We start from the raw sequence: 17,342 nt of genomic DNA, 5'->3' as shown, positions 1-17,342 counted from the left end.
TGGCTTATAAACAACGCCTCCTGGGAGGACCATAAGAGTGATGAAGAATTTGAGGATATGCGGAGATTGCCACAACTTCATTAAGGTGTTGTCGAGTATTGAAGGTAGAGAGTTCATTGTAAGAGATAACAAGAGGTTTCATCATTTTAGAGATGGTAGTGCTCTTGTGGAGATTATTGGTAGAATTCTTTTGTAATAAAACACTTGGTGTAACATTTCAAACTGAACAATCAAATCAACTTAATTTTACAAAACATCTCAAAATATTTTTGATACCAAGATTTTCCAGTTAAATATAAACCGAAAATAAGTGCAAAGTTCATCATCTGCGGGAATCGAACCCACGGCCACGGGATTTAAAGTCACTCGCTCTACCACTGAGCTAAGACGGCTTGTAAATGATAACAAGAGGTTTCATCATTTTAGAGATGGTAGTTGCTCTTGTTGAGATTATTGGTAAAACAATTTTGTAATAAAAAGATTTGTTGTAACATTTTACAATACATGTCAAATTATTTTTGATACCAAGATTTTCTAGTTAAATATAAACCGAAATGAGTGATGCGCCGTCTGTGGGCATCGAACCCACAGCCACGGGATTAACGCTAAGACAGCTTGTAAGGATAACAAGAGGTTTCATCATTTTAGAGATGGTAGTTGCTCTTGTGGAGATTATTGGTAGAATTTTCTTGTAATAAAACATTTGGTGTAACATTTTCAAACTGAACAATCAAATCAAAGTAATTTTATAAACACATCTCAAAATATTTTTGATACCAAGATTTCTAGTTAAATATAAACTGAAAATAAGGGCAAAGTTCGCCGTCTGTGGGGATCGAACCCACGGCCACGGGATTAAAAGTCACGCGCTCTACCACTGAGCTAAGACGGCTTCATTGAATACAAGTATTACTAACAACATATTTATAATTCACACCAATATACATCAGACTCACTATCACTGTATCACTTTGTTTGCTATTTCCCTTCTTCATAATATATATATAAGTCTCACTGTTTCACAATATGGTGGAAGTGAAGATCAATTGTTTTGAACAGATCCAAAAAAGAACACATAATGTGTTCTTCCAATTGAATAAATTTGGCTATAAAGTATCAATGAGAACGCCAAGAGATATGTAAAGAAGAAGAAAAATGCCAAAGAAGAACAGGAAGAGAGATAGTTTTTTATGCTTGGAGAATAAAGAACGCCAAAGAGGAGAAAGAAGGCTGTTAAAGAAACACAGTGTTTTGAACCATAGACTAAAGCTATATGCCTTTAAATTGTTTTGGCCGGCACAAACTTCTCGTCTTGTTTGGACGAAATAGCAGTGTAATATAAGTCTTATAAAACATGTCCTGTAACGACCAAACTCGAACAAACAAAGATCCAAATCCACCAGTTTCGTGGCTTGATGATATTGGTGTCCTATCAAGCGCAACTGAAATTGATGTTGTTGATATTGGTTGATTCACAACTCCAATAGTAGATTCTTCTCCTTCTAAACCAAGCAACATATAAATATATAGTTCATTTATATATATGTAGGAGTTATAGTCAGAGCGGGGCATGGGACATTAAGGCTCCGAATGGTAACTACGATTTGAGCGGTGCGGGACAAGCGGTTCAAATGCGGTGCAGTTTTAATAAAAAATGTATAGATATATAGTATATGTAGAGATTTTTGTTATTGTTAACTGCGGGGCGGGGCAGGACGACGGTTACCATCCGAATGAAACATTTGAATGGACCTCCAGTTTGTGGCCCCCAATACCAGAGAAAAATGTGTAAAAATGAATTTATATGTTAATATGTTATCGTGAAGATTTACGTGAAATATAATAATATGTGAATGCCACATTTTCTTCCTTCTTGATTTCCAGTTTCATATGTATTTACATTTGTTTCCAACTTGTCTATAAAAAAGGCACTATACTCAACTACTATAGTTAAATTTATACATAAAATTGTAAAATCTTTACATTAATCTGTAAACAATTTAATTTTGGATAGAGCCCCGAAAATCTCAGGCCCGGCTCTGCTTATCATTGACATGGAAATCCATGAAGATTCCTTACGGAGAAACTATGATCTTTTGATAAAATGATACCTTCAACTTCTCATTATTCTGTTACAGATTTAACCAAAAAAATGATTATGTTCCAGTTTTAACCAAAAAATGATTTTGTTCCAGTAAATGAGATGACTTATGTCAGTTTCTCTGTTTTATGTAAGTTCTATTTTGCACTTCGTATACTTACGTTAAACTGATCAAAAAGTTTTGTTTGCCAATATATCATAACACAAACAATATACAGTATTCGACCTTTGATTTTCAACCATTTTATAATTCTTTAAAATTTTAGTATTGATGACTTTGTAGTTTTTTTTCAAAATCTCAGATAAAAGTAGAAAATAATATAGCAAAAAAAAGATTGCCTAGTATATGTTGAGAGAAATTTTATGTCTATTTCTTGTAATTTTCAGCTTATTTTTCATAACTCAAAGTCACATGTAACGTTTTCATTGACTCCGCTTGATTCAGCCATTATGAATCAAAACACTTTGTTATTTTTTATTCAGTTATCCATTCACTTCAGAACTGACGCCGAGTTGACGGTATGGGTCTGATTGTGTCCTTATGTACATGAGTTTGTTTTTCTAACTTTATTCCATGATTTTTCTACTTTGATATTGCTTTTCACTTCATTTTATGTTTGTATTATGCTTAGATTCATAGACCAGAATTTACACCCCAAAAATATTGTTGGACCATGTAAAAATTGGATTTTCTGTCCATATCTCCACTTTGTTTTATTAACTGGAGAACGTTGGATCATCAGATTCTCTTACCTCAAGTTCATATTGTGCAGGTTGTAAAAACTAACAGCAGACTACAATTTATATATATTTTCTAACGATGATAAGATGATGGAAAATTTTTCTGAAACTTACGATGATAGATGGTGTAAACTTAAACATTTAATAGTTGCAAATAGAACCACATAAACTTTAGATATCAGATATGAAATTCGAGAACTAGAGTTCTCTATTTTGTTTTTGTAACAAAGACGAAGCTTTATATACTTCATTTTTTAATTGATATTTGCAATTCCAGTGCCTGAAATAAAAGATTAAAATTAAGTATTGATTCTAGGTTGACATAAGAAGACTTTCATAATTGTTTAGAGACAAAAAAAAAATCAGATGAAACTCACTCGGATCAGTTATGGCAATGATGCCAGAGCCTGCGAAATTGCAATTCCAAAAGTGTCTTCCTTCTGCTTGATAATAATTATTCATGGCTACAGAAGCATGAAGAAGGAGATCCTCAGGAGAATAACATGCACCGCCATTCGATATAGCTGCACAATTGACTTTTGAACATGCAAAATCAATAATTTGTTGAAGTTTTTCTTTCTTCGTAGCTGGTTTCGCCACACACCACTCCCCATGATGACCCTGCGAGCATTAAATGATAAAACACACACACACATATGAGATTGATGTTTCGTTTTGTTTTCAACTTTTGAGTTATCGTAAACATGTACCTCTGCGTTGACTCTCGTGAAAGTTCCTTCTATTAAAAACATCAAAATGAAATTAAGATTGTTACAGAATTTGGAAAATCATACAATCAAATAAAACTCCCAAACGACCTAAAGCCATATCTTATATATTAAAACAGAAGTCACAACCTTGATTCATGTGTGATTTTTTTTAGGAAAAATGATTGCTGACTACATGAAGTATTGACTATCACATGGCTAGCCATGCAAACTAAATTAATGTATACCAGACTACACGAAGTATATGTTATGCATGGCAACATCCCTCAACTTAATGATGTTATGTGGTTAACATCACGACTTTAATTTCATTAATCCAAAAAGTGATATGGATGTCAAAGACCGTTTAAGTCTCTCATTTTCCCAATTAAAATATGGTGCACCTAACGGTAATTAAACAAAAATTAGGTTTTGATCCGCTTTTAAAAGCGTGAGAATATTTTTACAAAATATAATTTATTAAACCAATATGTTTTATAAAATTTTGATAAGTATTGTTTTGAAATTTTTATTTTAATGTATTTGAAAACTATATAGTTGTATTTGTTTAGTTATATTAGATATAAAAGTTATACAAGATATTATTTAATTTTTATTTATTATTTAATCTGTTTTGTTATTAATTTTTAATTAAATATGTGTAATTCTTTTGAATAGTTGTGTGATATATATTTATTTGATCAATTTTTATTATAAAAGTTGTTTGATATCAATTTACTTACTCCAACATCTTATTTGTTTGATATACAATTAATTAAATTCATCCATAATTAAATTAATGCATTATTTTGTTTATATTAAATTGCATTCATTTAAACTTATTAAAACTTTCATATTATATACTTACTTAGATTATTTTATTATTAAAAGTACATATATAATAATTATATATGTCAGATTATGTTTGATTAAATTGACATCAAATAAGTTTGAGCAAACAAAATGTTAGAGTCAATAAATTGACGTCAAATATATTTTCTAATTAAAATTTAAAAATAACTATATATCAAACAATTCATCAAAAAATTACATAAATTTTATGAAAAGTTCATAAGAAAACATATTAAAATAATTTTTTTAAAAAAATTACATAATATCTTATATAACTTACATATTTAATATAAATATATAATATAATTATATAGTTTTCTAATACACCAAAATAGAAATGTTAAAACACTACATATCAAAAAACGTTAAAAGATATTGATTTTGTACATTAGATATTTATAAAAAATTGTTACGCTCTTAAAATGTGGGTTAAAATATAATTTCAGTTAAATTACAGTCGGGTTGGTCATATTTTAATTGATGAAACGAGGTATTTAACGGTCTCTGATATCTACATCACTTTTTGGATGAATGAAATTAAACTTGTGATGTTAATTACATAACCTCATTAAGTTGAGGGATGTTATCATGCATAACATATACTTCGTGTAGCTAGGTATACATTAGTATACTTTGCATGGTTAGCCATGTGATGGTCGATACTTCATGTAGTCAGCAATCATTTTTCCTTTTTTTAAAATGGACCTAATGAACCTATTCATAGAAATTCATACTATATTTTAATTCAGACTTATAATAAATATAATTTTTAAAATATTCTAATCATAGTATCTTTTGATATCTTTTCATTTTAAATATAAATATATTTATTTTAAAATTCTAACAAATCTGTTTAAAAAGATTTTTACAAGATCTTAATTTTTGAAATTATATTTATATATTTTCACTAATTTCGAAATTAGTTTAAAATATTATTATACATTAATATATTCAGTTATATAAAATAAAAAAAAAATCTATAATATTTTAGTTATTATAATCATAATCAATCATATTAAATTAAAATTATTATATTGAGCTAAATATAATAAAATTGTATCAAATTTATATATTTTATTTTCGTAATTATAAATATTTATGTTAAAAAATAAAATCTAATATGTTGGTAAGATGGGTTAACATTATCAAACTATATAATACATGTATAAAAATTAACATGTATTTCTTTAAAGTTAATAATATAAAATCTTTGCAACCACTTTAATCATAATATATATTCATTTTAAATATAATATATATTTATATATTATATTTAAAATTCTAATAAATCTGTGTAATATTTAAACAATGACTTAATGTATTTTAAGTTATCGTTTAGAAATAAAAATAAATAAATTATATCCTATTTTATCTACTTTTATAGTCATGATCATGTTAAAATATAATTATTATACTAAAATAAATATGATAAAATTATATTCAATTTATAAATTTATATATTTATAAATTTTATTTTCATAAATAAAAACTATTTAGTTAAAATATAATATGATGATAGAACGACTTAAAATTAACAAACTATATAATACATGTCTAAAAATTAGCATATCTCACACTTTTATATATACAATAATAAATTATCTAAAATGAATAAGCATAAAAATATTGGTAAAAAGAAATCCAGTTTTGAAATACGGGTCAGAATTTAGCATAAATTAAATACAAAATATTTTTTAAATATATTTTCTCAGGAATATATTAATTATCTTAATAACTAAATGCAAATACAATAAGATAAATATATAATAAGAAGTGGCAAATACATAAGGTTTAAACAATTAATTAATTATAACATGTAAATTATAAAATTATTGTATTTGAAATAGTTATATAAATATTTACGTATATGATTAGCATTAAAAATATATACCACTTATGTTTTAAAACAATAATTTATGTATAGAAAAGTAAAAACAAACACCCGTGCGGTTGCACGGGTTAAAATCTAGTGCATCGTTAAAATTGATCTCTAAATTCTATTGGGTCTGATGATTAGTTGTGATCACATTACCTGAATAAAGGTATAATAAGATGACGAAATAAAGACATATATGTGCTTTAGCCATTTTTGTAGCTTGTTTGACGTCTGAATACTCTTCTCTATGGTTTTGCTTTGCAATATATACACGTGATTTGGCCGGCCTATCTCCTACATATACAAATAGATATTTAAATAATATCAAAGTTAAAAAAATTAATACGACCTATTTAAAGGTTATAATACTTAATTGTCAAACTTTCCAAAAGAAATTATTAGTATATTAAACAAGCATATGTCATAATCTCGAAGATGCAATCACATTTACCAAATTTTACTTTTAACTTTTTAATTATAGGGATTTTTTCCTTTTTTATAGGATCTAAAATTTATTATATCCCAAAAGTATCAGTAAATACAAAATAAGTTAACTGAAATTATACCTTTTAATAAATTGTCTTTTAATAATGCGAGTTTGAACTTGGGTGGTGACATAATACAACATTAGTGCAAACAATTTGACAACAAAATCATGACTATAATTTTTTCTTCTACAACATAAATATTAAATGAATGAATTTGTCATTTAATGTTAATGTCTAGAAATATTTTAAGCACTATTTATTAGTTATATTTATGAAAATTAATAAAGTATATTTGTATCATTTTGTGATATTATACGGCTATAGGAATGACTTCATATCATTCTGTGATATTTCCTTTATATAACTGAGGAGTATTGTTTAAGTTGTAATCTTGCATACTATGTTGAAGTGTTATTACCACAATTCAACTCACCATCCATATTAAATGCATTAAAATTACTAGATAAATTAATTGGACCGTTTCCCAATTATTAGTTCGATCAATCCCTTACATATATGTTTTAATAATAGATTGTTACAAAAAACGTAGCTGGTTTTCACATTATGCAAACCGGTTTTCAATTTTTTTTTTCACATAATGCAAATACAAAATCGTTTTAGTGAAATACAAAAAAAAAAGAATTAATCGGCTATGCAACCGAGTTATCTATACATAAACATTCCTCATTTTAAAGTTGTGAAATGCAAACGTTTATGGAACTTTCACGGTCACTAAAGATGTGATAGCTTTTTAGACTGTTTTACCTTAGATAAGACACCCAATAACATCAAATGTATGATCAATGGATTTTTAATCATGAAACTTTTGTATAACCACACAAGAAGATCCTGAAATATTGGAGATAAAAATGACATCTTTTTCTGGAGTCAAAGCTTTTCATAGTATAACAACTTGCTCATGTGTCCAACCATGTTGTCTTTTAATACCCACTAGATTTCCACCCGCACAACCGTGCGGGTATATATTTTCACATTTATATATATAGATATTTGTTTTACATAATTATTATATATTTTTAATGTTACTCACATATTTAAATGTTTGTATAATTATGCTAAATATAATAATTATAGTTTTCATGCTGTAAATTAAAATCATCACATATATATATATATATGTTGCTTATTATATATTTGTCTTATTGAATTTGCGTTTGATTACCAAACTAAATTTTTTAATGCATGAAACAACATATATGAAAACAATTTTGTATTTAATTTATTATAATCATGATCCGTAATTCAAATCGCTAGATTTTTTTAGTAATTTTTAATGTTTATTAATTTTATATAATAAATTACTGTATATTAAAAAGTTTAAGATAAGTTAAATTTTTATACATGTATTATATAGTTTACTAATATTAACCCGTTCTACCAACATATTATATTTTTAGCATAAATATTTTATATTTATGAAAATAAAATATGTTAACTTATCAATTTAAAATAATTTTATCATATTTTCTTCAATATAACATTTTTATTTTAAAATGATAGATATTATTATAAAATTGATAAAATAGGGTATAATTTTATTCTTTTAGTAACATTTCATTACTAATTACAAAATTAGTTGAAAATATTTATATTCAATTTATGACAATTAAGATCTTATTATAATCTTTTTCAAGAGATTTGTTAGAATTTTATTTTATTTTTTTAAAAAAATTAAAAGATATAACAGATATTATGATTAAAGTAGTTAAAAATATTATGTATATTAATATTAGTGATATACATTTAATATAAAATTTAAATGATGGTCCAAATAAAAATATCGCTCATCAAAAAATCATGATTTTTATTTTATTAGAAATTTTTTTTGAAAAAATTAAAATAAAAATAAATATTTATTTCTAACAAAATCTTTAAAAATTATTAGTAAATGTATTTGTGAAATTAATTAATTTCATTATATTTAAATTTTTGTTTATAAACTAAAAATATATTCAATTTTAATTTCTAATTATATTTTATGTTAATTTAAATTAAAACTAACTAATTTTTGAAAGTAAGTTTAAAAAGATTCTAAGAAGATTTTAAAAAGATTTTGTTAGAATATTTTAAATATATTCATTTGTATTTCAAATAAAATGATAAAGATATTAAAAGATATAATAATGAACTTATGTAAAATATTATATTTTTTAGGAATGGTCCAAACTAAAAAAATCACACATGAAAAGAAGTCATGACTTCTGTTTTAATATATAAGATGAACAACATACAATGTTAGGTTATGAGAAATGGTCGTAAGAGTGTTACATATTGTTTCATTCTTTAAGAATTGTTATGTCTATACATTATTACATCAATTTGGTCATACAAACTTGCTTTGAAAAGCGTTTGCAGAAACCATCTTGTGTAGACTATTAGATTGTTTCACAAACTCACTTTATAAGCGTTCGTGGAAACGAATCATTTTAATAACGTTTTAAGAATGTATCAAAAACGTTTTGCGATAATGCTACAAAGCAATCCGCAACTCGTTATGAAATAAATAAAAAACGTTTCGCGGATAAGCATATAGCAAATCGCAAACATCGTTTCAATAAAACCAGAAAAGGTTTGTACAAATCGTATATCAATAAACGTTTTTTGGTAGTGCTACAAAGCAAAACGTGAACCGTTTATAAGATAAATAACAAATTCTTCACGGAGGTGCTAGAAAGCAAATCGCAAACACCATTCGAAAACCTAATTTTCTAAATCGTTCTTCAACCCAATTGAAGCTTTAAACTTAAAGTGATTTAGAGTTAAGATTGTAGAAGCCGGAAAACCGGATTGACATAAACGAAATAATAAGAACGATATTAAGGAAATCGACGTTTCGAAAATAGACATGGAGTCGAGATATGATCTCTTCCTTAAACTCTAAATATTCGCTCTGTAGTGAAATGGGACTGTACGAATATCGAGTCCAAGGATACAACCATGGTAGATGATCACGCTTCACTCGTGAATCGTCCTATCAAGCTATAAATCTACGAAACACTCTCGAACTATAGACTTACGCTAAGGGATTTGCTGATTTTTTCGTTGTGTAAAACGTTGAGAATGAAATGAGAAGGAGAAGGAGACGAGTTTTTAAAGAGGAGAAGACGAGCCACTTTCCGTAACTGATGCAGCACGTGCGCACGTTGGCAGAAATCTCACGAAGATCTCGGAGTTGAAGCGTTACGGAACTTTCTCTGCAAGATCTTTTTCGTTTAATCTTATCGTCAAGAAGAGAGACAGCGTGTTGTTTTTTAAACAAACTACATGTTGTTTAAAATAAAAAAGCATGCCGTTTTTTGGAAATTAAATGGCAAAACGTTGAGCTTAACTTAGTCCAAAAAAAATATCTTATTGGGCTGGAGACTCTCCACCAAGACCCAAGACCAAGACCAAGACCAATCCCAAGCCCAAGCACATGCCGACCCGAGCCGGGCCGGACGGCGGCGGCGACGCGCGCGTGGAAAGCTCTTTGTATCATTTTGTGATATTATATAGCTAGAAATATTTTAAGCACTATTTATTAATTATATTTATCAAAATTAATAAAGTATATTTGTATCATTTTGTGATATTATATGGCTATAGGAATGACTTCGTATCATTCTATGATATTTCCTTTATATAACTGAGGAGTATTGTTTAAGTTGTAATCTTGCTTACTATATTGAGGGTCATTACCACAATTCATCTCACCATCCATATTAAATGCATTAAACTTACTAGATAAATTAATTGGACCATTTCCAATTATTAGTTCGATCAATCGATTACATATATATATTTTAATAATAGATTGTTACATAAAACGTAGCTGGTTTTCACATTACGCAAACCGGTTTTCAATTAAAATTTTTTTTCACCTAATTCAAATACAAAATCGTTTTACTGAAAAAAAAAAAAGAAGAATTAATCGGCTATGCAACCGAGTTATCTATACATAAACACTCCTCATTTTAAAGTTGTGTAATGCAAACGTTTTTGGAACTTTCACGGTCACTAAAGATGTGATAGCTTTTAGACTGTTTTACCTTATATATGACAGCCAATAATATCAAATGTATGATCAATGGATTTTTAATCATGAAACTTTTGTATAACCACACAAGAAGATCCTGAAATATTGGAGATAAAAATGACACATTTTCCTAAAGTCAAAGCTTTTCATAGTATAACAACTTGCTCATGTGTCCAACCATGTTGTCTTTTAATACCCATGAACAACATACAATGTTAGGTTATGAGAAATGGTCGTAAGAATGTTACATATTATTTCATTCGTTAAGAATTGTTATGTCTATATATTGTTACATCAATTTGGTCAGTTTACTGGATAATTGAAGACATAAAACCTGAATATTATTTTCCACTATATAATTATTTATTACTTATGTTTCACATCTTCTTAGACTATTCATATATATATATATATATATGTATGTATTTTATATGTTAACGGGCAGATATTAAGAGGTAGGCAAGTTGGTAGGCTTCGGACCGCCATGTTATATTTTCCAATTTATAACTCGGTCCATAAAATGTTGGTGCATGTATTTTAATGTTTAACTCAGTACGATTAAATCAATTCGGCATCTTTAATATGATCTCAAAACTGTGGTATGCTACACATATATTAGAGATAGAGACAATTATTGGCAACATATATTCAATTGAGATGATTTATAGTAACCAAAAGTAAATCATATTGATTAGGTGATGACTTTGTATATTCATGTGTTTTGTAAACATGAAATAACAAATGTCAATACTTATAATCGTAGCTGCATATAATGTAAATGCTTGCTAAGTGAGTCTTCCTTTATATGACACAAAGTTGATTTAAGTGTTACTTGGATTATTATTTATATATTTGAAATGTACTATTTAAACTGTTTATACTCATTCAAAACAATAATAGCATGTTTGATAAGCTTAATTTGTATTCATCTTGTATAATCTACTTAATCTACAAGTATCTCATTTATTTGTATAAATTATATGATCTACACCATTCAAACTGTTTTTATCATTGAAGTCTAAATCTAATTGACTGGATAGATGATAGGTTGCAGACATGAACTCTTAACATATTTAATTTGCACTAACGGCAATCGTCAACTATAAATTGGCACACAACCAAGGAGAATACATCAACATATATATTCAAACAATAATGAATGAAACTGTCAAATACTAATACTGGAAAATTGATTTATGAGAAATCCGTAGAAATAAGTTTGTTGTGAAAACAAAAAAGAAATCACTGAATATTTTTAGTTTTACTCTAAGACGAGATACCTCAACTAAAAAAGATCTGAAGTAGTTGTGTTAGAAGTTCCTGATTAAAATATACTGATAATTTGGGGAAGAGTTAAACAAATGACTTTTGTCCTCGGTCCTAAGAGCAACATTATTGGTGGGATGAGGAGAGAGAGGGAGAGAGTCCCTTGTTATGTTTTTTTTTTTTTTTTTTTTTTGGTCACAAAAGAGTAAGGGACAGTCCTTAAATAAGGGTTTTTTCCTTCTCTTTCTTCCTCGGTCCCCACCTCTTTCCCTTAAGGGATGCCTTAAGGGACTCCCAATAATGTTGCTCTAAGGGATTAGTTGGACCGTAACGCCCAGACAACCTTTTGTCTATAGAAAAAGTGGACTTAGTTTTTAAATTGAGATTAATTTGATACTATTCCTGATTTGATTTTAAGATTTATCACTGATATTAAAAGAAAAACTTGATAAGATTTTGTTCTGGAAATAACAGATTCTCATTTCAATTTTTCCAGAAATCCCTATATTGTTCTAAAAAGTATTGAAATCTTGTTGTGGGACTGTCACTATATGTATTTGAGATTTTTATCCAATGTTTGCAATGTCATTTAGCTTCCTTCAGTTAAGGCTTTCTGACGAACTCAATGGTCAGTTTCTTTTCACGCTCAAAACTATTGAATCTTCCAAGAGTTTGTAGAAATGGGAAAATAGTGGGAATAAGCTTTGGAAAAAGGCTGAATAACACTTGCCGTCCATCTTCATTCCTTTAATATTTCTCCCATGTTAGTTTGAGTTCATTTAAGATTATTACCTATCAAAGTCTAGAGAAATTGAATTGTGGGTTTGTGCACTAGCTTAATCCCCTTCTTGGTAACAACAATGGAAGTAACAATTTACAAACTATAACATCACCAAGTCCGGTAACTATATTGACAAATAAATCGGTCGAAGATTCAAGGCACTGTGGAAGCATCATCTTCATCGTGATCGTTATTACCTTCGTGCTTTTTACTTAAAAATGGGAAACCGAACAGCAGTTGGAATACCGATCTGACCTTATTTGCGCGTCGGCGTTGGCGTATGCGTCGAAGAACGACTTCCCGATCAAGTGCTTGCGTGGAAGGAATACGTCTAATGTAAAGATGAGTAGACACAAAATCTGGCGTTTCGTTATCCTGAGGAATCTTGATCTTGTTCTTGCCTTCGTTGTTGGATTTGGCTAGTGAAGAAGAAGAAGCCATGTAATGGAAAATAGCAATTTAGGTTTCAGACTCGTAGTAGCAATCTTAGTCGGTCGGTGTGAGGATGAAATTAACCATATTTTTGGAGTTATTTATACATAGTAAAGTGTTAAGGCTAAGTGTGTATAGTAACGACTCGTCATGATAATTGGTTCGTTAAAAAGATGAACGGTATATATACCTAATCTCTTGGTATCAAAGAGAGCGTTTTTCTTACAGATTATAAAAGATGCAGTGTCTACGATTTTTTTTTCTCCTTTACTTTTACAAGTACTAGTGGTATGCCGGCGCTACGCGCCGGGTTCGGACATATCATTTTAACGGGTTTTCTATTTTGGGTATTTGTTCATGTTGTTTCTCTGCAGCAGGAAAAGCTGATGATGTTTGCAACGTAGATAATACTTGAACATTGTAGAATTGGCATATTTAGTTTATGCATGCCACTGATAATGCATGTGAATTAGAAATCATGACCATAAGTAAGAGAGCAAAGATTGTTTCCGTTGTTGTAATCTCCGAAACATACTATGCATGTATCGTTTTCTTCTTCAGTTTTTGGAGGCCTATTAGTACGATTTAGATCAGTGATGATGAGATCGACGTTCAGTCTTGGTGTCGCGTTCTTGTTGTAGTCTTTAAATTGATCGGCTTCGATTAGTGTATCAATAATATGTGATTTTTCTTATTGATAAGGGTAGAAGAGAAAAGACCTCTATTATAAGAATAACCTTTAATCATCTTTAATTGCTCGTAAAAAATATTTTTCTTAACGAATTGGGTCATTGCTATGCTTCGCATGACTTTTAACTGAGTTAATTTTATAGAATTCATGGCTGAAGTGGCATATTTATTTTTTTTTACGAAGGATGAACGATAGATATGAAAAACGTTTTGTTATTTTATAAGTTATGTTTCTTAAAATATGAGTTACGTGGTTTTGCATGGGACCGCAACAAAACAAATATGACCTTCTCATATGCGCATGCATTTTTTTGCCTCTAATCACGTCTGTGAGTAGCCATCTAGTATTGTGTTGGATATCACTCGATATAAGCAAATGGGGTTTAAGCAGGTGTCTCCTTCGATTATTTTCATAACTCATGTTTGATCGCTACGCTATATGGAAAAATCTTTTTTTTTTCTGGTTTCTAGAATTTTTCTGAAAGACTCTCGCCTGTCTCTAATATCTAGAAATTCATCCGAGAAAGTATAATTTTATTTCTTTGATCAATCATCGGAGAAAGTCTATTACAAATAAAAAACGTTTAAATATATAAATAACGTATAACACATGGAAACGTATTGGTATGTTAATGCTGATTTTATTTTTTTGGTATGTGAATTTGAGTTTTTGATTTGGAGATGGATTGGTTTACTAATTATTGATTGGTATGTATATTGCTTTTTTTTTGGTGCAATCTAACAATAAACTATGAACTGTATAGGTCGGGAATGGAATATATTAAGGGAATATGGTTTAAGCTCGGGTGCGTAAATATTTTCGTATATTCTGAATATCAAGTAGTAGACAATATATTTTGACATGTTAATTAGGTTTGGCGGGACAGAGAAGGAGCAGCAGTGTTGGCTTCCGTGCTTGTCAAGGGAATTTATAAGGGTACTTTAAACATCTTAATGTTTTTATTTGTTCATTTCATATCTACCTTTAGGCAGGAGATTTCAGACAGAGTAGCAGGGCATGAACATATGAAAGACGTGTTGCCCAAGAGTGTAGCTTCTCATCTAAGTTTGCAACATTATCAAACACACTAACACAGACAGTCTGAGGCTCTGAGCCTGTTATGATCTAAACTCGAACTCAAGATCAACGAAGTACTGATGAATACCAAAACTAAATTATAGTCTACCTCCTCAAAAGTAACATTATTGTTCTCAAGGCCGTCAGCCATAATATTGAAACTTCTTTGTCTGCGGTAGAACACATGGAAACGTATTAAATTGTTTTTATCTTACCAAAATACTTAGACAAAAACAAATGCAAAGAAGACACAGTGGTCCTGAAGTTACTTTCTGCAGTTTATACCTCTCCTTGGTCCATCGATTATTTTTAAAATGTATTTTGACTCCACTGATATCTGGACATCGCAGCCGTCTTAGGATAAGTTCGTAATTGGACTGATCTCCTTAGATGCTTCCTGTATCGAACAGAGTAGATTTATGGATGCTATATATTTGTAATTGGTTAGAACCTTTGTCATTAGATTAGGATAGCTTGGACTTACGTGGCCTGAGATCACCGAAAATCTCTTTCTTGCACCCTCCGTATCATCTAGTATTTTTAGACCCTCCGGTGTTGTTACTCGCGAGAGAGCAACATACAGGAATATCTCCCACAGCATGATCCTTACGACCAAATCCAGAAATAAAGAACTCCTCCTGCAGACATTAACAGAAGATGATTCAACATTTCACAAAACTAATCCACGTTTAGTAAATTGGTCACAGCATAACCTTCTTACCGTTCTTGATAAGTTGTACTCTAGCACACTTTACGGATGACAGAGTTAGGCTGCTTAACCTCGATTCGGTTGCATATTCGAACACTAAGACTCACGCATCAACACCACTGTCCACACTAAAATTAAGCAGATAAAGAAGCCAATTCATATATAGCTCTTACGTTTTCTGATGGACGATTCCTTTTGCATGAGAAGGACCCAATAAAAGGCTTCTTCCTTTCATTTCCTATGGTCAATAGAAACAGAACAAAGAAAATAATCATCTACCTGCCTGAACCCATCTTTGTATCTCTGTCCATCTAACACTCGTTGTGCCTATAAAATCACACATGAGATTAAATGTCACATCTAAGCACAAATACAAAATCTCAAATCTTATCCATATATGATGAAGTTTATAAGTGAATTATACCTCACACAAAAGCATATCTTCTTCAGAAAACCAACATCTTCACTTGAAATCTGAGTTTAAATATGTATATCATCTGTTAACAAAAGATCCATAACTGGATTTAAGAAAAAACTCTTGTAGTTCTAACAAAAGATCCATAACGGAAACAGGTTAGCATAATCATTTATATCAGTATGATTCAAACTGATTGACCCACCTTCTTCACAATCTCTCCGTCACGGGAATTGATTTTTTTACCGGAGATTCTCGGAGGGTTGAAAACGGTGATAGCTGTAACCTGGTAAGAACCTGGATGATGATGATTCAATGGTGAAGTAGCTTCGACGGCGGCTGAGCTTAGAATTCCGGTGGATTGCATGGCCATAGATGTAACTTCTTCAGAATAGGTTTTGATTTAGATTAAGACATATATATTTATATAAGAGAAGGATCAAGGGAGGTGAAAAGAAACATTCAAGGATTGTTTTAAGATCATTATTGATTAATGATTGAGAAGGTTATGCAAAAACAAATCAAATCGCAGAAGACGAAGTGGAAGAGTCAAGAGACTCGAAGCTTGAAACAACGATACATGTTTCTCTGTTTTTCCTCTTCATGGGCTGGGTGGGGTGGGCCAGACTGATAATTTTCATAAACCCACACGAAAGTTCAATCTATATCAGCAATGGTGATATGGCAAAATTAAACTTTCTCATTGGTTGATTAAATTTGCCTACGTGGATAGCTTTAGGACTCAGGATATGCAACTTTTAGTATAGTATAGATTGCTTCAATATTTTCTTACACCCGAAAAAGAAAGTTTCATTTTTGAAATTTATATTCTATCGTACAATATGTTTATTAATGTTCACCAGAATAAAATTATATATATTTTTTAATAAATATAATATTAAAAAAATTATAAAGCAGCATTATTTTGAGACAAAAAAATCGATTAAATGACAAAGCTATCAATTAGTATAGAGAAATTCCCTAGGATAGAATTCCCCTTTAGTAAATTTATACTAGAAATAAAAGCCAGACTATCCTAATAAATACGATCTCATGAAACACGTTCTAAAATTTTCGCTTATCATCTTTTTGTAGAAAAAAATAACGATCAAGAGAATCAGCATATATATCTAAATTATTTATTTTATTGTTTTATTATGACCAAAGAGA

The 17,342-nt window shown here is 29.4% G+C and overlaps 1 protein-coding gene, 1 long non-coding RNA gene and 1 other non-coding gene across 4 annotated transcripts; all 3 read right to left on the bottom strand.

Moving 5' to 3' along the window:
- Window positions 1-820: 820 nt before the first annotated feature.
- On the bottom strand, window positions 821-892 carry TRNAK-UUU. The gene has a single exon. It is a non-coding gene; the product is annotated as a tRNA-Lys (tRNA).
- Window positions 893-2,940: 2,048 nt separating this feature from the next.
- LOC125577009 (major pollen allergen Ole e 10-like) lies at window positions 2,941-6,570 on the bottom strand. The gene is made up of 4 exons (XM_048737616.1): window positions 6,434-6,570; window positions 3,553-3,581; window positions 3,220-3,463; window positions 2,941-3,122 (listed from the first exon to the last, which is right to left on the bottom strand). The coding sequence occupies exons 1-4, from the start codon at window positions 6,486-6,488 to the stop codon at window positions 3,097-3,099; spliced, it is 354 nt and encodes a 117-aa protein (XP_048593573.1). The 5' UTR covers window positions 6,489-6,570; the 3' UTR covers window positions 2,941-3,096.
- An 8,606-nt stretch (window positions 6,571-15,176) lies between these two features.
- Window positions 15,177-16,941, bottom strand: LOC106417906. 2 transcript variants are annotated; one of them, XR_007315327.1, is made up of 6 exons: window positions 16,378-16,941; window positions 16,182-16,231; window positions 16,037-16,084; window positions 15,770-15,885; window positions 15,533-15,686; window positions 15,177-15,445 (listed from the first exon to the last, which is right to left on the bottom strand). It is a non-coding gene; the product is annotated as an uncharacterized LOC106417906 (long non-coding RNA). The 2 variants fall into 2 exon arrangements; XR_001283522.3 differs by having other exon boundaries at window positions 15,770-16,084.
- Between the last annotated feature and the right edge of the window lie 401 nt (window positions 16,942-17,342).

This window comes from Brassica napus, chromosome A8, assembly GCF_020379485.1.
Source record: "Brassica napus cultivar Da-Ae chromosome A8, Da-Ae, whole genome shotgun sequence".
Classification (NCBI taxonomy): Eukaryota; Viridiplantae; Streptophyta; class Magnoliopsida; order Brassicales; family Brassicaceae; genus Brassica; species Brassica napus.
The sequence above is the reverse complement of the archived record's forward strand: the minus strand, read 5'-3'. Positions and strand labels throughout refer to the sequence as shown.

Bases quoted from the DNA above. Each gene is read 5' to 3' on its own strand.
- LOC125577009 (XM_048737616.1), bottom strand. From the start codon at position 6,488: ATGGCTAAAGCACATATATGTCTTTATTTCGTCATCTTATTATACCTT. The intron at 3,464-3,552 runs GTACATGTTTAC...TAATGCTCGCAG, and splicing joins TCACGAGAGTCAACGCAGAG to GGTCATCATGGGGAGTGGTG. The intron at 3,123-3,219 runs GTGAGTTTCATC...CTTTTATTTCAG, and splicing joins CATTGCCATAACTGATCCGA to GCACTGGAATTGCAAATATC.